Genomic DNA, 21305 nt, shown 5'->3' with positions numbered 1-21305 from the left:
AGAAGCTTGAATTGATTTATTTTTTTTTAGTTTGATTTTTTGTAGCAATAGTGTCCTACACCACGAGTTCCAGTGATCTGTAGTATTGTGAGGAACTCACATTAAAAAACATTCACAGACAGTCCTGAGAGAAGCAGTCTATCTCTTATGAGAATATTAGAAGGCTCATCCACTGCTGATACTGCATAGCAGCAACTGGAGTGGACTCCAAGCTTCAGAAGCTTGCACAGCCCAGTCCAGTGACTGAGAGAGGGGATACCAAACAGACTGCATGTCTAAGTCAAGTTGCTGGGAGATGCATAGTACATATATGTAGGTCCCAGTATGTGTGCAGGTGGGATAACTGGAGGTTAGTATCTGTACCAAGTGTCTGTACCAAGGAGTGGAGTGGGACTGCAGGCCTCAGGGGCTCAAACGTCCAGCTGCCAGCATGTGAGGATGTGAGGAGCCCAAGGATCCAGGGCCAGCTCCTAGACAAACAATGTCTAAGGCCAGCTACTGGAGGGATCCATACTGTATATCCCTCCTGATCAGACCTTTATGCTGATCATCCAGAGGGACACAGAATGAGGCTGGAGCAGCCTTTTTTCTGTTGGATTCAGTAACCCCAAATAAAATAACTGGAACTTACCATTCCCTCCTAGAGCATTCTCTCTTTCATCTTAGAGCACCTAGGACATCATCAACCCATGCACAGCAGTATTTAGATGGCCAGCGGTACATTTTGTGTTAACAGTCTTCCTATGCTTCATCCCTACTTTGTCAACAGTTTTTGTGCTACAGCAGTTCATAAATTGAGAAGATGGATCCAACCTCAGTCTAAATCAGGCCCCTGCCTAAGTCTAAGTCTAAGTCAGGCCCCTGCCGGCACCGCCTTCCCAGGTGCCCTTGAACAATAGGTTTGAGGCCCTGGGGCTCGAGAGACCCGTGGGTGAGGATGAGGTAGGAAGCCTACCCGGGAGGATGCCTGAGGTGAGGAAGTTGACTCCACGCCTCAGGACTGCCTCCACCAAGAAAGAAAGAAGGGTGATTGTTGTGGGCGGCTCCCTCCTCAGGGGAACGGAGGGCCCTATTTGTCGGCCTGACCCCACACATAGGGAAGTCTGCTGCCTCCCTGGGGCCAGGGTCAGAGACGTTACCAGGAAGCTTCCAAACCTGGTTCGCCCCTCTGACTATTACCCGCTTTTGATAGTCCAGGCTGGCAGCGATGATGTTGAAAAGAGAAGCCTCAGGGCCATCAAACAGGACTATAGGGGGCTGGGACGATTGGTGGAGGGAGCGGGAGTGCAGGTGGTGTTTTCGTCTATCCCTACGGGGGAAGGGAGAGGCACGGAGAGGACGCGGAAAGCTCATGTGGTTAATAGGTGGCTCAGAGGCTGGTGCCAGCATAGAAATTTTGGGTTTTTTCACCATGGGGAGCTTTACTCGGCACCCGGCCTGATGGCCCCAGACGGGTCTCTATCTCCAAGGGGAAAACGGATCCTAGGCCAGGAGCTGGCGGGGCTCATAGAGAGAGCTTTAAACTAGGTAAGAAGGGGGACGGGGCTCAAACAAGGCCTGTTGGAGCTGTGCCGGGGGAAACAATGGCTAGGCCGGGGAAGAAGGCGATGGCCCAGCTGAAGTGCATCTACACTAATGCACGCAGCATGGGTAACAAACAGGAGGAGCTGGAAGCCATCGTGCAGCAGGCAGGCTACGACTTGGTTGCCATCACGGAGACGTGGTGGGACCGCTCCCACGACTGGAGTGCTGCAATGCCTGGCTATCGGCTCTTCAGGAGGGACAGGCAGCACAAAAGAGGTGGTGGCGTGGCTCTCTACATTAGAGAATCTTTTGATGTTGTGGAACTCCAGGCTGGGAATGATAAGGTTGAATCCCTGTGGGTTAGGATCCGTGGGAAGGCCGGCAAGGCTAGCATCCTGGTGGGGGTCTGCTATAGACCGCCGAACCAGGATGCGGAGACGGATGAGGAGTTTTATAGGCAACTGACAGAAGTTGCAAAATCGTCGGCGCTTGTCCTCGTGGGGGACTTCAACTTCCCGGACATATCCTGGAAACACAACACGGCACAGAGAAAGCAGTCTAGGAGGTTTCTGGAGAGCGTGGGAGATAGCTTCCTGACGCAGCTGGTCAGTGAACCTACCAGGGGTGGTGCCCCGCTAGACCTTCTCTTCACAAACAGAGAAGGACTGGTGGGAGATGTGGTGGTCGGAAGCTGTCTGGGGCAGAGTGACCACGAAATGGTAGAGTTCTCTATTCTTGGCGAGGCCAGGAAGGGGACCAGTAAAACTGCTGTCTTGGACTTCCGGAGGGCTGACTTTGAGCTGCTCAGGACGCTGGTTGGCCGAGTCCCTTGGGAGGCGGTTCTGAAGGGCAGAGGAGTCCAGGAAGGCTGGGCGCTCCTCAAGAAGGAAATCGTGATGGCACAGGAGCGGTCCGTCCCCACGTGCCCAAAGATGAGCCGGCGTGGAAGAAGACCGGCCTGGCTCAACAGAGAGTTGCGGCTGGAGCTTAGCAGAAAAAAGAGGGTTTATAATCTTTGGAAAAAAGGGCGGGCCACTGAGGAGGACTACAAGGATGTAGCGAGGCTGTGCAGGGAGAAAATTAGAAAGGCCAAAGCTCATCTGGAGCTCAATCTGGCTACTGCCGTTAAAGACAACAAAAAATCCTTTTACAAATACATCAACGCGAAACGGAGGACTAGGGAGAATCTCCATCCTTTACTGGATGCGAGGGGAAACCTAGTTACTAAGGATGAGGAAAAGGCTGAGGTGCTTAATGCCGCCTTTGCCTCAGTCTTTAGCGGCAATACCGGTTGTTCTCCGGACACCCAGTGCCCTGAGCTGGTGGAAGGGGATGGGGAGCAGGATGTGGCCTTCGCTATCCATGAGGAAATGGTTGGCGACCTGCTACGGAGCTTGGATGTGCGCAAGTCGATGGGGCCTGATGGGATCCACCCGAGGGTACTGCGAGAACTGGCGGAGGAGCTGGCCGAGCCGCTTTCCATCATTTATCGGCAGTCCTGGCTATCGGGGGAGGTCCCGGTTGACTGGCGGCTAGCCAATGTGACGCCCATCTATAAGAAGGGCCGGAGGGCAGACCCGGGGAACTATAGGCCTGTCAGTTTGACCTCAGTGCCGGGGAAGCTCATGGAGCAGATTATCTTGAGGGTCATCACGCGGCACTTGCAGGGCAAGCAGGCGATCAGGCCCAGTCAGCATGGGTTTATGAAAGGCAGGTCCTGCTTGACGAACCTGATCTCCTTCTATGACCAAGTGACGCGCTTGGTGGATGAGGGAAAGGCTGTGGACGTGGTCTACCTTGACCTCAGTAAGGCTTTTGACACCGTTCCCCACAACATTCTCCTCAAGAAACTGGCTGCTCGTGGCTTGGACTGGCGTACGCTTCGCTGGGTTAGAAACTGGCTGGATGGCCGGGCCCAGAGAGTTGTGGTGAATGGAGTCAAATCTGGTTGGAGGCCGGTCACTAGTGGAGTCCCCCAGGGCTCGGTACTGGGGCCGGTCCTCTTTAATATCTTTATCGATGATCTGGATGAGGGCGTCCAGTGCACCCTCAGTAAGTTTGCAGATGACACCAAGCTAAGTGCGTGTGTCGATCTGCTCGAGGGCAGGAAGGCTCTGCAGGAGGATCTGGATAGGCTGGAGCGATGGGCTGAGGTCAACTGCATGAAGTTCAACAAGGCCAAGTGCCGGGTCCTGCACCTGGGCTGCAACAACCCCAAGCAGAGCTACAGGCTGGGAGATGAGTGGCTGGAAAGCTGCCTGGCCGAGAAGGACCTGGGAGTATTGGTGGATAGTCGGCTGAATATGAGCCAGCAGTGTGCTCAGGTGGCCAAGAAGGCCAACGGCATCCTGGCCTGTATAAGAAGCAGTGTGGCCAGCAGGTCGAGGGAAGTGATTGTGCCCCTGTACTCGGCTCTGGTGAGGCCGCACCTCGAGTACTGTGTTCAGTTTTGGGCCCCTCGCTACAGAAAGGACATGGACGTGCTCGAGCGAGTCCAGAGAAGGGCGACCAAGCTGGTGAGGGGTCTGGAGAACAAGTCTTACGAGGAGCGGCTGAGGGAGCTGGGCTTGTTCAGCCTGGAGAAGAGGAGGCTCAGGGGCGACCTCATCGCTCTCTACAGTTACCTGAAAGGAGGCTGTAGAGAGGTGGGGGTTGGTCTATTCTCCCACGTGCCTAGTGACAGGACGAGGGGGAATGGGCTAAAGTTGCGACAGGGGAGTTTTAGGTTGGATGTTAGGAAGTACTTCTTTACCGAAAGGGTTATTAAGCATTGGAACGGGCTGCCCAGGGAGGTGGTGGAGTCACCATCCCTGGAGGTCTTTAAAAGACGTTTAGATGTAGAGCTTAGGGATATGGTTTAGTGGAGTACTTAGTGTTAGGTCGGAGGTTGGACTCGATGATCTTGAGGTCTCTTCCAACCTAGAGAAATCTGTGAATCTGTGAATCTGTGAAATGAAGAAAATAAAAATGGGGGTTGAGGTAGAAGGGGTATTCCTGTGATTTGACAGTCATAAATTTACTGGAGGCCAAAGAAGAAAAAAAAAGTTTTTCGTAATTTTTTTGGTATTGCCTGCAATACCACACGTAGCCAGCTGTGAAGTATGGAAGCATTTGCACACCAACACAGATCCCACATTCTGAGCATTATTTTGACCTTTTTATTATGAAATGAAACCCTCACTGCTGATACAGAAGGGACTAACTGCTGCCCTTCTCATCATAGAAAACAAGGACTAAACAGGTGATAAAAAACGAGTTTCTCTTTCCCTCATATTAAAGAAGATAAGTTAAGGGTAAATGCAAGAAAATTAACTTTAGAAACTTACCTGGGCAAAAGAGAGTTTACATTTATTTCAGGGCAGGAAAACAAGAAAATTCCAAATACGTGTATTTAACTCATGCATAAAGTTAAACAAACACTCGCAGGACATGCGTGGACGGTACTCCATCTACTGTGTACTCCTGTTTAACACTCATAAGACTCTTCATAATGTCCTCCTACATCCTTCCCCACACCCACCCTGATATGTGATTAGGATGATGGCAGTGTTTTTGTATTCCTAAAGGATAAACACACTGTTCTACTGCATGCAGCATTGTATGAGGAAAATGGATGATGGTATCATGTGAGAGAGGAGGGAAGGCTGTGAGAATGAAAGCTTGACTACTACTATCAAAATATACCCCCCTGAGAAGAGGAAGACTGAAAGAAACAGAGCTATTGATGAACAGAGTTTAAAAAGCAAGGAAAAAGGTATTCACACTCCCAATGGTCAAGAGTACTGTCCATCTCCATCTTGTGATATCTTCATAATGACAAGAAAGTTGTCCAGACTGGTGAATCTGGCCCCAAAAGAATTGCCCCTTTGGGGCATGTCAGAAACACTCCTGAGGAGAAGGATGAGCAGGTATAGAGAGCTGCTTATCTTTGTCTATACCCTATGTTAATCACTTAGCATCTGAATGAGCTGTACATAGTTCAGGTGATTCTTTTCAGTGTTGAAGGAGACCCAACAAGTCCAGAGTATAGAATAACCAAAGATGAAATGAAAGAGCACCTCTTCTTTGTTTTCTCCAACCAACAGAGTTGGGCAAAAGAATAAAATGGATACATTCTCCCTTTTCTTGTAAAAGTTAAACCATGAATTGATTTCAGGCTGCCAGCATCTGGTATGAACAAGTCAAGCCCTATAACAAAACCAGTTTGGAAACTAATTTCAAAGCCACCTTATTCATGAGCATAAGCATTTGTCAGAAGTCTAAAAAGGACCATTTAACTATCATCTAATATAATTATCATCTAATTGGTTTTAATTATAGTGAAAGCACTTCCATTCTCAGTAATGTTGTAGTAGCTTTTCACCTCCACTTTTGCGTAGATCTACTTTATTTCTGTCTGGAGATGTTCAGCTCCCTGATATTAATTCATATTATGTTCTTCTCAGACAGATTATTGTGTTTTTGCACTGTAAAACAATCTCCCGTATCTTACATTCTATTGCTTGCTTTTGCATCCAAGGCTTGCAAATTCCTACTACAGATCATGCTTGAAGCTCATACTGAGTCACTTCTCCGTCATGCCAGCTAAGACTTGCTGAGTGTCTTCATTCCCTGCTGAAGTCCCTCATTATTCTGTAGGTTTGGTTTCTGTGTCTTTCACCTGGAGACTACTATGAGGAGAAACTGTATGAATATGTCTAAGTGTTATTAGTTATGTATAGTCTTCTGAGAAAATGACAAAGAGCAGCAAGGGCCAGTGGGAAAGGGAAGCCAGTAGCCAAGGGTGAATACAACATGAACAGTGGCTTCACTAACCAGGGCGCAGTCCCACAGCAGCTGAACACAGTAAGCAGTGAACCAGGATGAATACATCCAGGATGTCCAGTCAGCAGCAAAAGAAGACTGGAACGGGCTGTACTCCACAGACAGGACTGGAAAGAAGGCTACAATGGGGGTTCATAGAATCACAAAATGGTTGAGGTTGGAAGAGATCTCCGGAGATCATATGGTCTAACTCTCTTGTTAAAGCAGGATCACTTACAGCAGGTTGCCCAAGACCATGTCCAGGTGGCTTTTGAACATCTCTAAGGAGTGAGACTCTACAACTTCTATGTGCAACCCACTCCAGTGTTCAGTCATAGTAAAAAAAAATAAAATAAGTGTTTCCTGATGTTCATGAAGATCCTCCCGTGTTTCAGTTTGTGCCCATTGCCTCTTGTCTTGTCACTGGATATCTGTTAGGGGATCCCCTTGTTTCCCCTAGCAGAATGGGTCTCCCCAGACAACTAGAATTCACTGAGAGTCAACTCTTATTTACAGCAGTGAGAATTTAATGGTACCCATTACATCAGCTCAAACTGTGTGCCTCCAAGGAGGGACCCCACTCAAAGCTTTCCCTTGATTCTTATACATGTACAGTCTTCACTTCATCTGCTATAGTCCAATCTGTATTTGACACATGCTTGTTATGTTCCTTCAGATTTGCAGTTTGTTGCAGGGCAGGATGGCTTCTGCTATCTCTCAAAGCAGCATGGCTTCTGTTACCTTCTGGGGAAGGCTCTCATCTGGCACCATCCTTGGTCAGCACATCCCCTCCTCCTCACCACCCCCACCCCACCCCAACAGTGCCACCCCCACCCCAACCAATGCTGGTCACTGTTGCTCGATCACCACTATATACCAGGTTCAGGTTACACAGAGCTCTTACAGTGGCCCAGGACTTCACTAAATTTACTTAAGTCAAACAATAGCTACCTTAAATACCAGCAGCTTGTTTCTCTTTCAGTACCACTGAAAAAAGCCTGACTGTCTTGTTAAATCCATACCACATATATTCGTGTACATTGGTGAGATTCCCCCCTTAGTCTTCTATTCTCCAGTCTAAACAGTCGCAGCTCCCTCAGCCTTAGCAGTTTCTTAATCATGTTAGTGGCTCTTCACTGGACTCTCTTCAATATTTCCACATCTTTCTTGTACAATGGAACCCAGAAATGGACACAGCAGTTCAGATGTGGCCTCACCAGAGCTATGTAGAGGGAAAGATCACCTCTTTCAACCTATTGGCAACACTCCTAAGGCAGACCAGGACACAATTAACTTTCTTTAGGCTGGACTGATGGGCTGAGGCCAACTGTATGAAGTTCAACAAGGCCAAGTGCCGGGTCCTGCACCTGGGGCACAACAACCCCAAGCAGCGCTACAGGCTGGGAGATGAGTGGTTGGAAAGCTGCCTGGCAGAGAAAGACCTGGGAGTACTGGTTGATAGTCAGCGGAATATGAGCCAGAAGTGTGCTCAGGTGGCCAAGAAGGCCAACAACATCCTGGCTTGTATAAGAAGCAGTGTGGCCAGCAGGTCTAGGGAAGTGATTGTCCCCCTGTACTCGGCTCTGGTAAGGCCGCACCTCGAGTACTGTGTTCAGTTTTGGGCCCCTCGCTACAAGAAGGACATGGAGGTGCTCAAGCGAGTCCAGAGAAGGGCAACGAAGCTGGTGAAGGGTCTGGAGAACAAGTCTTACAAAGAGCGGCTGAGGGAGATGTGATTGTTCAGCCTGGAAAAGAGGAGGCTCAGGGGCGACCTTATCGCTCTCTATAGGTACCTTAAAGGAGGCTGTAGCGAGGTGGGGATTGGTCTGTTCTCCCACATGCCTGGTGACAGGATGAGGGGGAATGGGCTAAAGTTGCTCCAGGGGATGTTTAGGTTGGATGTTAGGAAGAACTTCTTTACTGAAAGGGTTGTTAGGCATTGGAATAGGCTGCCCAGGGAAGTGGTTGAGTCATCATCCCTGGAGGTCTTTAAGAGACGTTTAGATGTAGAGCTAGTGATATGGTTTAGTGTAGGACTTGTTAGTGTTAGGTCAGAGGTTGGACTAGGTGACCTTGGAGGTGTCTTCCAACCTAGATGATGCTGTGATTCTATGATTCTGTGATTCTTTGCTATAAGGACACATTGCTGCTGCATGGTCTCATGGTGTATGGCCTCATGGTGCTGGTCTGTCCAAGAGACAGGACCAAAGACATGACTGGAGAAAAGCTACAGTGTGCATATGAGAGGTCCATCTAGAAAACAAGCTATCTACAACGAAGGTCCAAGGTCGACTGAGGAGGATGGATACGGGTACACTTAAAACATGGCTCAGGCAAGAATTGAAGGCCCAGGTCCAAGCTCAAATGGAGATCCTGGGCTCATGGAGAGAGGTCCCAGGTGAGGGTGATAAGGTACATTATGGCTATTGGCACACTCAGGCCTTGACAGAGAGTATCAAAGTGAAACCTGCCTGAAAGTACCGCTCAGACAAAATGAGGCTTTGACTACATTTGCCCTGTTCTCATTCATTACATGATTCTATACAGTACAGAGAAATGAAACACAGATCACTGTGATGGGGGAGAGTTCCAGACTGCATCCTCCAAAACTGTTAAAAGGTTTTCATCTTTGTTATATACATGGTGGGAAGCTAGAAGGTGATTGTAACAGGTAACAATTGTTAATTGGCTTCAAATACGGATAAAGTCAAAGAGGTCAGTCTGGTGTGACATGACTAGGAAGACCAATGCTGACTTTTGCCAGTCATCTAAGGCAAAGAACAGTAAATAGTTGAGACAAGATCTCTTCCAGGCAAAAACATTAATGATGTCCAACACTGTAGAAGACAACTTGAGGTGCGCATTGTAAGCCTGGTGATCAGCTTGGACTTAGACCCATTGACCAGTTGGAGTGAGTGTTATGTTTACCCACATCCAGGGTGCTGGCCACAGCTTTTATGGAGGGCTTGATTGATGTATTTGGTGTATTCTGTGTCTGTGTGTGTGGTGGTGGTGTTTTCTTTTTGTAACTATCTTTCCCCTAAATTATCCCATGACAACAAGTTTGCACTCATCTTTTTTCACTGCACCTGTGCTGTTTACCTTCCTACTAGCGTTTAGCATCTCTGTGGTGTGCTCATACCCATGTCTGTGTCTTTCTAGTTCTCAACCTATCACAGCCATCTCCCCTTCCTGTTTGTCATCAGATATATGTACAGGACTGGGCTGATGTGCGGTAATGTGTTGGAGGAGTCAAATAGCATAGTACAGCTCTGCACACAGAGGGACAGAAGCACTTTATTCTCCCCAGATATCTTTGCAATATGATCACACAGTCAAGACCATCCATTTTCTATAGTCCAGTCAGTGTAAGCACAGACTTTGGCATTTTCTAAAATTTGTCCTTGGTCACTGAGAGTGGAGCTGAAGGAAGCATCAGAATCAGTCATTGTAAGAACACTGGTAGGAGAGTGATGCATTCCTCTGGGAGGCCTTTATAGAAACCCTCCCTAAGAAGGGATAAATTCTGAAGCTCCCAAGTACACCCAGCAAGAACAGGTAGACAAAACATAATGAATTCTCTCCTCTTGATATCCAGAAGTCACCCACATATATATATATATATATATTTTTTTTTTTGTCTTGTAATGAAATCCTGGCAATGTTCCTGTTTTTCTTCACATGGGAGGGTTTGTAGTCTAGACGTCATTGAAGACTTTGTAAGTAGAAAAAAACATTTTGCTCAGTCCATCAGTGATCTGTAGATATTTCCAACATGACAGGACAGTCTCAAACAGGACATCCTCTGTACAGAAATCAGTAGGTTTGTGGTCATTAATAAATAGCCACGTGGGAACCATACTGCTTCTTGCAATGTCTTTCTGCTCTCCCATGAGGTCCTGGAAGATTCTGTCAGGCTGGGGCTTGAGGAAAAATGAATACAATATTATCATGAGAAAAAAAAAAAAAAAAAAGTAATTTTGACAGGCTTATGAGCACTGCTCCTGCTGGGAAACAGTACCAAATCAGGTAAGTGACTCCTAGGAAGGAGGCCACAAGAAGGCTACAACTACCTCCCAATCCCACATTATCCTTTTGACAACATATCCAACAGGATACTCCTTCAGATGTTGTCCAGTCTAGTTTTCAGTTTCCAACAAAACAGCATTTATATAACTTCTTTCTGGGAAGCAGATTCTGTGGCCTACTTGTTAGCTCTATTAGCATTCTTGCACGTTCTCCTGCTAGCCTCAGTCTCTGTCTCCTCTCTGGATTTTTCACATGGTGTAGTCATATTACTCTGTCCCCTTTTTGTTATGGGGAGGGGCATATTTTGAGAGAGCCTCTGTAGTACCGTGATACATATTCAGTTGAGTTTGGTCCTGGGACCCACGTAACAGTACTAGGTAAGGAAAAGAAGCCTGTACTTTTAACAAATCCATGACAGTGGAGTTTTTTGTAAGAGAAAATTGAAGAGTTGTATTAAGATTGGGCAGGGGGGAAGACAGGAAAACTAAGCGCAGAATGGGCAGATGGGTGAGTTACAGAAACTCAAGTCTTCATTAGCACAGCTTAGTGATGGCAGAAAGAAGATAGATTCACTGTTTCTCTCTTATTTACAAAAGTTTTCTCAGATTGAATTCTGAAACTGAGAAGTAGAATACGGAGGTGGAAAGAGTTACTTCCTAGAGAGGCTGGGTTCACTAGATACAGTATCTCCTGAAGTAATATTCAACCTATTTCAACATATTTTTCAGAAAAAGTATAGTATTTTTCTAACACAAATGACAGCATAATGGTCCCTTCAGTGTCTGATCTAACAAAAGTTATGATATATCCTGATACTTTATAGGTTTTATGTGCAGTTGATAGCTTTTAGTGGCACTTTTTAGTGGTACTTCAAAATACTGTGCAAACTCACCACCACAGTTTGGAAAGGGCACCCAGCTGACAGTTCTTGGTAAGTTGCTTTTGTCCCTTTGTTTGTTACTCTAGGATATTAATTCATTACAGAATAGAATTCTGGAACAACCAATAAAAGGTGATAAAGGTTTGATTATCTTGGCAAAAGGCAGCTAAGAGTAATTGTTAAATCTGTGTCTACCGACATAAAGGAGAAAAAGAAGTTTGTATTACTAAGCATATTTGTAAACTAAATGTTTATGTGGATCTGGTGTGAGATCACGTAGGTTAATGTAGGACAAAACTATAAATGATCCTTCAATTTTCCTATAGTACCTGAACTGAAAACTGCTGGAGATAAAAGCGTTTTAGGAAAGTAACTTCTACATGCCTTCATTAGTTCTATGGTCTTCACTTGACATTTATTCTTTATGAATGCAGAGATACGGTGTTAGTTTAGTGGAACCTTTCAATATGACCAACACAACTATTTTGACATTTTTGCACTCCTGTTTAAAACAAGTACAGCCAAATCAGTAAGTGGCAAAGCTTTAGAACATATTCTACTGTATTTGCCTGTGTTATGGATGTGAAGGAGGAGCTTTCTTCCATTTCTCTTATCTGTCATCTAAGCAAATGTTCAAACAACTGCTAATAAAAAAATGTGCTGATTTCTAGCCAAAGTAGATGCAGGATTCTAGCATGGTAGAGCTAGGAACAGAACACTAGCTAGATGAGAACTGATACCCTTTCAGGAGAGGGATGGTAGCTGCTGCTTCTATCACTGTGTTCTTACACTGGAGTTTAATTTGGTGATTGCACCAGGCTTGTTGTGGTAGGTAAGAAAAGTGAATTGATTTAGTGAATAGATTAAAAGTCCTGTCAGTTAATGCATTTGTTATTCTTGTTATTTGCAAAGGATTTGATGACAGATTTTAGTGTAACTGGCATATTTTTTTTAATGTCATTGTCAGAAAATTTATATATATATAGGTACTACTGGAAAGATAGGCATAGAGCCCATGAAATGGGCTTGTCACTTCCTTCATCTCCTGAAAACACTTTGAAACAGGAGAAAATATCATATTGAAGAAAGAGGTTTGTTTGGTTCTCTGATTACAGATGTTACTTATGTAGTCTCATGATAGTTCCAATCAAAAGGAACTGTTTTCTGTGAAACTGCTTTTTAAAAAAATGCCTTTATGGGTGTTAAATTCACAAGGCATGAACAAAAGGAGGCCTTTTTATTATCACCTACTAAACATTGTAATGTCACAAGTCTTAGCATTTATTTCTCCATCAATAGAGGATATCTGAGTAATTTCTCTTTCACACTGACTCAGATGATGAAGAATAACAATCATAGTCATTTGGACTTCTACCTTCAAGTTTTTAGCAATAATTATTAGCAAAAATTTCTAGCTCTGCTTACACAGAGCCATTGCAATTTAGAGCAGGGACCAGGCAGATTGTTACAAGTAAGAAAATGTTATTTAGAATGTATGTTTAAAATAAAAGAAAGGAAAGCCAGAACTGCTTAGAAGAATTTTGTCTTTCAGCATTTTTGTTTGTTTGTTTAAATCATAATTTTCTATTTTAAATAAGTATGTTTAAGTTATTCTATGTACCAGTGAGAGTGGTGATCAATCTTACACCTACAGTTGCTAGCTCATAATTAATTTTTGCCACATTTGCACTGACAATTGTGAAAGGTGTTCCTAGGTAATTTTTTTTTTTCTCTTGAGAAAGTCAAAGAAATATATATAAAAAAATTAATAATATAAAAAAGAATAAAAGCAAAGAGAAACACAGGCAGGAAAGTATGATGGGGGAAGCCCTTAGGAGAAAGTAGAAGATTAAGTCCAGAATTTACTGGACTGTTTTTATTCTTGAAGTAAAACTCATTAACTGAGATAAATTGCAGATAAAGGCACTAATACTCTGTTCAGGAATTGAAAGATAGATTAAGGGACAAACTAGTGCTCTATTAATATAATTTATGAGGAGGAGGAGGGTTGATGAAATATTTAAAGACTGGGACAAACATTAATTGTGAGAGAGGAGAAAACAGACTTTGTAGGTTAAGCAACTGATAACAAAAAAGATAACCTGAGAAGAGAAGAGAAGAGAAGAGAAGAGAAGAGAAGAGAAGAGAAGAGAAGAGAAGAGAAGAGAAGAGAAGAGAAGAGAAGAGAAGAGAAGAGAAGAGAAGAGAAAAGAAAAGAAAAGAAAAGAAAAGAAAAGAAAAGAAAAGAAAAGAAAAGAAAAGAAAAGAAAAGAAAAGAAAAGAAAAGAAAAGAAAAGAAAAGAAAAGAAAAGAAAAGAAAAGAAGAGAAGAGAAGAGAAGAGAAGAGAAGAGAAGAGAAGAGAAGAGAAGAGAAGAGAAGAGAAGAGAAGAGAAGAGAGAAGAGAAGAGAAGAGAAGAGAAGAGAAGAGAAGAGAAGAGAAGAGAAGAGAAGAGAAGAGAAGAGAAGAGAAGAGAAGAGAAGAGAAGAGAAGAGAAGAGAAGAGAAGAGAAGAGAAGAGAAGAGAAGAGAAGAGAAGAGAAGAGAAGAGAAGAGAAGAGAAGAGAAGAGAAGAGAAGAGAAGAGAAGAGAAGAGAAGAGAAGAGAAGAGAAGAGGAAAGGAAAGGAAAGGAAAGGAAAGGAAAGGAAAGGAAAGGAAAGGAAAGGAAAGGAAAGGAAAGGAAAGGAAAGGAAAGGAAAGGAAAGGAAAGGAAAGGAAAGGAAAGGAAAGGAAAGGAAAGGAAAGGAAAGGAAAGGAAAGGAAAGGAAAGGAAAGGAAAGGAAAGGAAAGGAAAGGAAAGGAAAGGAAAGGAAAGGAAAGGAAAAAAGAAAAGAAAAGAAAAGAAAAGAAAAGAAAAGAAAAGAAAAGAAAAGAAAAGAAAAGAAAAGAAAAGAAAAGAAAAGAAAAGAAAAGAAAAGAAAAGAAAAGAAAAGAAAAGAAAAGAAAAGAAAAGAAAAGAAAAGAAGAAAAAAGAAAAGAAAGAGTTCTTGGTTATTGTTTGGGACACTTAAAGTCAGGGGTTTGATAAATTCCTTGTCTAAAGGCAAGTCTTTGTAGGTTAATAGGGAAGATAGTGACTAATTCCAGTACAGCTTAAATGAATTTTTTTTTTTGTTAGGCTTGAAAGAAAGGGAAGTAAAGGTAGTAAGTGACTGCAAGGGAAGGATGGACAGGATTTTCCTCATGGTCCTAGTATTTTAATGCTGTAGACTTAACTTTCGGAAGTAGCATACTGTATCTCCAGTGGCTTGTATAACAGTTCTAGTGGTGGCTTTTCTGAGTATGAAGGACTAGGAAATAGAAAACTGTGCCAATAAGGAGAAGAAAGGCATGGCAAGCTCCTCAGACATTTTCATGTAAAGGTCAGCAACAATACCATATTTTGAAGAAGGAACATGGCTCACTGTTCTAGGTAAGAAAAGAGGTGTAACAGAAGGGCTTGAATCAGCAGAGCCTCACTAGGAAGGCTGGAAAGACGTTTCAGGAAAGACAGGTCACGAAAGAGGGATATAGTAGGGATTGTGAGGAAGAGGGGGGCAAATTAAACAATTCATTGTTATTAAATTTGCCCGGGGAATTGGATGTGTTGATATTATATTGTCAGATTAATAAACCTAGCAAGCAAGCTAGCAAGCAAGCAAGATTAATGGAAGAAAGTGGAGTCAGAAGGGAGAGACAATCAAAGAAGAGACCTCAAGTCAGATAAGACTGACTTGTAAGTATGTGTATTCTGGAAGAACATATACTACCTTTGAAATGCAGAAGTCCCAAAGACTATCCAGGGTTCAATGAGTCTACTGGCTGTCTTCTACTAGAAATGAACTATATTCCTGACCAAGTTTTTTCCACAGAATTAGGATACCTGCAGAATGAATCAATCCTTATGATTTCTTCTTATCCCTACAGTCTATCTCCCATTGTCATTTCCAAATAGAATGTATGCCCATGAAAGAAAAGAATGGAAGAACTGGGAGGGGAGGGATGTACATGTATTCATAAGGAACTGGCAAAAGACATGGAAGCTGAAATGAAAGTGAGAATGTATCCAAAAGGAGGATGGATCTTGCATTATGCATCATAATTCCTAAAAAGTGTGAGGATATATTGATATCACAGTACAGCAGTAGACAATAAATTGTTTTATTACTGGTTTATTAATGACAGAGAAATGATCGCTTGTTCATATGCTATGATCCAAATCATCATTAGAAAACAATGAAAAATATTTAACGATTAACTACCATACAGATAATTGTTACACCTTCTTTTCAGTACACCTTTGGCTACTACTGTGAAAAAAAAAATCATATCTGAAGCTTTAACACATTTATCACTGGACAGCAGTGCAAGACAGGAGTGAGTAGTTTTGATATTAGACTGTGAAACTGTGTTTTATCAATACCCAGTATTTTGGAGAAGGAACAAAAGTAACAGTTCTGGGTAAGTGGGAATCATAAGTGACTTATGTTGTGCAAGGAGCAAGATTCTAGGAGTGTAATGGAGGTAAACAAAGATGAAACTCAGTAGATTCAGATGAAGGATCCTCTTTTCAGAATGTCTCATTATTGATACTCTATAGTTAATGTAGACTAGAATGAAATATAACCATTCCATTTTTACGGAAGCACAGCAGAATGGAATATAAAAATAATTCCATCTCTGACTGGAACACATTAAGATGAATATAAGGACATCTGGTGAATGTGACTGTATTTATCAAGCCTATGAAAAAAATCCTGACCAACCTATTGCTTACACATAGACTTACAGAGTGGATATGGTGGAGCTTTATAAGAGTGAGTGGAGGAGAGATTTGGGGGTGGCCATTTTGGATCAAAAATAAGATAGTGTGTTATTGAAGACAGAGAGTACATTTTGGAGGAGGGATACACTTAAAAGTTCCGTGTAATAAATAAAGAAAGAAGTATAGCAAACACTAGATAATTCCTTTATGATTCTAAAATAAAATGAAAAAGAATTTTTGTTGGAAACTAAATCAGTAAAATCTGGTGATCTTAACTGTGATTCTCTAGGAAAAGATAGAGAGAAAAGAGAGGCAACACAACAGATTTAAGACTAGAGGGGAATTGTGGTGCATGAAAGTGCGTGAGTGAATGAACATACCCTGCTCCAGCTCTGGTGAAAATACATTGCTGGAGAAAACCAGCTCAAAGTTGCAGATAGAGTGCTAACATCTATGACTTTCCTAATTGACAGCATTTATACTTTTGGAAGGTAGGACCAGTTTAGGGGGAAGAGAAGTGACCTATATGTCCACCTAGGGGAAATGTGGGAAAATGTATTTTCTCAAATTAGGTGCTGACCCTGAACTATAACACTGGATCCACGAAAAAAAAAAAAAAAGCATCAAAATGTTAAAATGCTAGTTTAATTGAAATGACTGATAAAGTTTCCACTAATTTCACTAGAGTCAAGATTCCACCCTCCCTTTGTTAGTTTCAGTCTGGCGTCTGACACACCAATTAGAGTTGCTGAAGTTATTTTGATCATGATATTTCTGGCTGTCTACCTGATGTCTGGCTATTCAGATTTCAGAAGGATTCCTAGCAGAGAGATGAGGAAAGAGAAAAAGAGGAGAAGGAAATAGTCAAATGAGTCTGAGAGAGAACATCAGCAAAAATTGTAAATGCTGATGGGGGAGATAAATCTATAGTGTCATCCATGAGGGCATAAGAAAAGACAAATGGGAAGAGTCTGAATTAAATAGGGTCTATCAGAGAAAGTTTCTATATCAGGGAAAATCTTTACAGATATGTACACACAGAACCATAACACTCAAGCATTTATATTGTCAGACAAAAGTAAGTAGATTTTTGGTAAAAAGAATTCTTGTCTAACATTTAGACATGTTTTTTTTTTTTCTGAACTCCGTTCGTTTCCACATTACCATGGATTTATGCAAGAAAAAAATAAGAGAGACATTTAATAGAAAAGATGGAACTGACAAGTCCTGTGATAATGGCATGAGAAACACAGTTGAAGTCCCATTTGCTTTTTTTCATACTATAATGAACTTGCACTTTACACTATTTTTGGCACTAAGGATATAATCCATGTATTTCTCATCAGGCAGAGTGGAAGTTGTATCATTAGTGCAGAATCAAGCCTTCAAAATTTAAATCCAAGTTTTCCTCAATAGATGGAAGTGGGGAATTTATTACTGCTTTATGTCCTTGTGGTTTGGATATAAGCAACATTTTGTGGCAGAAATTAAACTGTCTGGCTTAGGTAAGAAAACATAGCCTGCTATTTCTTTGCTAAGAAAGAAAACACTGTCACTCCTGATTCTTTTGGGAAAATTTGTAGGTTAAAAAAAATTGTAGATTGTAGGTCTGGGGAGTTCAGTTTGTTTGTTTTATTTTTCTTTTTTAAAATGGTAAGACAAAGAGAAAGAGGACTTAAGGTGAAATAAGCCAAGACATTTCAGAAAAATCTTGATTCAGAGAGTGAGGAGACAAGCATACACAGAGACATAAAGTCCCAACAGAAGGTGAATGCAGAGGATCACTTTGACCCCTGCTCATTGTCTAGTTCAGCACAAAGAATTAACTTATTATTACTAGTAGTAGTATTCAATTAGCATCTCATCTTTAGTATCTTGGCTATTTGGTCAATAGTAAGAAAAAATATTTTGTACTTGCTCTGCACATTTATGTTTAAAATCCTCATACCACATTCTGTTCAAATATCCTATTGATTTTGACTCAAATGGCATATATAGCATGACATATTTAGTACATACAATACTGGAAAGACAATTATAAGCTAATGTATGTGTACTTGTCTTTTAGCCCAAAGATCACGGTCCTGCATACTCAGTGTTGTAAGTCAAATTGAATTGTGAATTCACTATACAGCTTCCCATACACATATTTCTATAAACAAACAAAACAAAACAAAACCAACCAATCAAACAAACAAAATCAACAAAAAACACCCATGCTTTGATATTTGCATGTGTGATAGTGAAGTCATTAACGGAGGCTCTGAGCTGTACTGCTTTCTGTTTCAGAGAAGAATGATGTAATCACACCACCAGCTCTGGCCATCTTTTCCCCATCAAAGCAAGAGATCCAAGAGAAGAGCAAGGCCACACTGGTATGCCTGGCCTCTGGTTTCTACCCCGACAACCTCAATCTAGTCTGGAAGGTGAATGGTGCTGAGAGGACAGAAGGGGTGGGGACAGATGAGACTTCCACATCATATGGGAATACTTCTTCACTGACCAGCCGACTGAGAATCTCAGCCCAAGAATGGTTCAACCCTTTGAATCGTTTTGAGTGTGTTGCCAATTTTTTTACGAATGAAACACGGGAATCAATACACAAATTCATCTATGGTGATGCTGGTGAGTAAGACTTATGTGGGTGTGGGTGCCATCCTCTGTAGGCCCCTTTCTCTAGGGCAAGTAGTCATCACTGCAAGCATGTTTCTTGGCAGTTCTAGTACACTTAACTCAGATCTGTCAGTACCCAGAAAACTGAAACCAGTCAAAGGAATTCATTCTATTCTGTTTTTCTTCAAACTGGCTAAAAACTGTATCATTCTCATTCTCACATCTACCCTCCATTATACAAATAGTTGCACAAACACAGCAAAAGGTGAGCTGATACATATCACTGCTCAAATAATAACTCCTATTTTTCTTTCCTTCTGCTTTTAGGCTGTACTATCTTCAAAGGTAAGCTAAATGACTGATTTTTTCTTCTCTTGACAAAGCGTCTGTTACTTTACACAAACGCTCATGTGTGCAATGAGAGATGTGTCCTTTGTACAAGTGTCTCAGTGTGTCCTGTGATTGTTTTTCTTGTCAGGCATGGTAGTTTATGCCTGTGTACACAGATGCAAGTACATATGTGGATATATACATTCACGTTCTACTGTATATGTGTGAACATCCAATTCTGTCTGTTCTCATTAAACATTCCGTGAGACTGGCTGCTAAAACTCAACATTTTGGCATAAAAATATCTCTCACTGCAGCACAGCTGCTCATAGCATAAAGCTGGATGCTGATTTTCTAGTGAGAAGTCAGAACACTTGGTAGGTCACTGACAGCAAAGACATTCTGCAGCATGTCGTCTCCTTAAATATAATGCAGAATTAGAATAAATTATATTCCCATGTGAAAGACTCCAAATACAATTTCATTTGATGCTTCCAAACTCTATTTTTTCAGATCAGCTCCTAATCAGTCCCACCACTGTGAATGTGAGAAATCTAATACAATTAATGATTAAGATGATATTTAAGCTAAGGGCAGCCAAGTTATAACTTGTGCAAATGAGCATTGCACAAGTTTTCCTAATCAGCAGGTTGAAATAATAATGTCCTTGCCCAGGAAAGTTTTGTAAAAAAGTTTGTTTTCTCTGTTGGTTTTTATTTTCTTCTTTTTCTCCTACTTTTCAGAAAACTATCAAAGAAGTGCTACAGCTGGGAAGTTTTTGTACATCGTGCTCATTTTGAAGAGCATTTTGTATGGGATATTTGTAGCGGGGATGATGCTTAGGTCCAAGGTAAGGAACAGAGTTCTTCTACTCTGTACACATTTGTCCTAATTCATTCTAACTGTACAGGAGACCCATCTGGGCAAAATGAGGTCATGCAGTTGATATTTATACAAACCCACCTCTCTTAAATTATATTGTGTGTCTCATCATTTTCAAGAGAAAAAAATATTGAGGATGGAGGGAAGGTCTTCAGACAAAAAGAGGGAAAGATGACAGGGAGGTAGGCAATGAATTAAATATTACCAAAATCTATGGTGTCCTTAAAGAAAAGAATAAAGAGCAATTAAAGTGTCAAACAACACAGAGAACAGTAGGATAGACAAAGAAAAGCAAAGGAGGAAAACAAACAAACAAAAACCTATAACTCCAAGAAAAAATGGAAGAGAATTTAATCTATGGGGGAACAGGAAGGGGAAAAAGGTAATGGTTCTTTAAAGCCATGTTTGTGTGCAGCATTGATTTGTTGTTGAAAACTTTCTCTCCTTCCTTCCTTCCTTCCTTCCTTCCTTCCTTCCTTCCTTCCTTCCTTCCTTCCTTCCTTCCTTCCTTCCTTCCTTCCTTCCTTCCTTCCTTCCTTCCTTCCTTCCTTCCTTCCCTCCTTCCTTCCTTCCTTTCCTTCCTTCCTTCCTTCCTTCCTTCCTTCCTTCCTTCCTTCCTTCCTTCCTTCCTTCCTTCCTTCCTTCCTTCCTTCCTTCTTTCCATTCTTCCTTCCTTCCTTCTTTCCGTTCTTCCTTCCATTCTTCTTTTCCTTCCTCCCTTCTACCCACTATCTCTACCTTCCTCCTTCCCTGCTTCCTTCCTTCCTATCAACTTTATTACTTAAACACAAATAATCACTTTCCATCTAGATACATAATGTATTCTAAATCCTTTTGTTGTTGTAAACAAAACCACCTAGTTCTTTTATCCATTGCAAGAATTTAAATATTTGTAGACTGAACTGTGGAAAACTTGATTATTCCCTTTCTTCCTTTCTCTCTCAGAGAAAGAATTTACATAAGAAACATTGCTTGGACTTCAGTAATTTCAGTGGCACATCCTTAATCTCTTGCTCTTTTCCTTCTTTATGCAGTAAATATTCCAGATATGCTTTGCCCTGAAGAGGAAGACGGACATATGATGCAAGCTTCAGATCTTTGAACACAAGTCCTCATTTGCTTCAGGAGCCAGCCTTCTATATTAACAAAGGCAGGAGAACAGCAATTTGGCAATATACTTCTATTTTTGCTTGTTTTCAAATTATCTTTTGATAAAAGTCTATCTTTAATAAACTTCTCTGTAATTTCCTTTATAAGCTATGATAGGATGACACAACTGATTTCTACTGTTCTCAAAGAACTGAATGGATACAATTCACTCTAGGGAGAATATACAAGTGAACAAAGATGACCTCTGCTTATTGGAGTAATGTGGTACTCCAGATCATGTTCTCATGGTATATGTAAATTACATAGGGCATAAAAGGAAGTCTCTATATCTCAGCCTGGGGGGGGGAAGGAAGGAAGGAAGGAAGGAAGGAAGGAAGGAAGGAAGGAAGGA

At 42.0% G+C, this 21305-nt stretch overlaps 1 gene segment (V, D, J or C); it reads left to right on the top strand.

The window, feature by feature from the left end:
* Positions 1-10751: 10751 nt before the first annotated feature.
* Positions 10752-21064, top strand: LOC106048725 (T-cell receptor beta-2 chain C region-like). The segment is given in 5 exon segments: positions 10752-10863; positions 18269-18604; positions 18920-18937; positions 19666-19772; positions 20839-21064. Coding segments are annotated over 5 exon segments (468 nt in total).
* The last annotated feature ends 241 nt before the right edge of the window (positions 21065-21305 follow it).

This window comes from Anser cygnoides, chromosome 1, assembly GCF_040182565.1.
Source record: "Anser cygnoides isolate HZ-2024a breed goose chromosome 1, Taihu_goose_T2T_genome, whole genome shotgun sequence".
NCBI classification, from domain to species: domain Eukaryota; kingdom Metazoa; phylum Chordata; class Aves; order Anseriformes; family Anatidae; genus Anser; species Anser cygnoides.
Note: the sequence above shows the minus strand (reverse complement) of the source record. Positions and strands in the feature narration are given on the sequence as shown.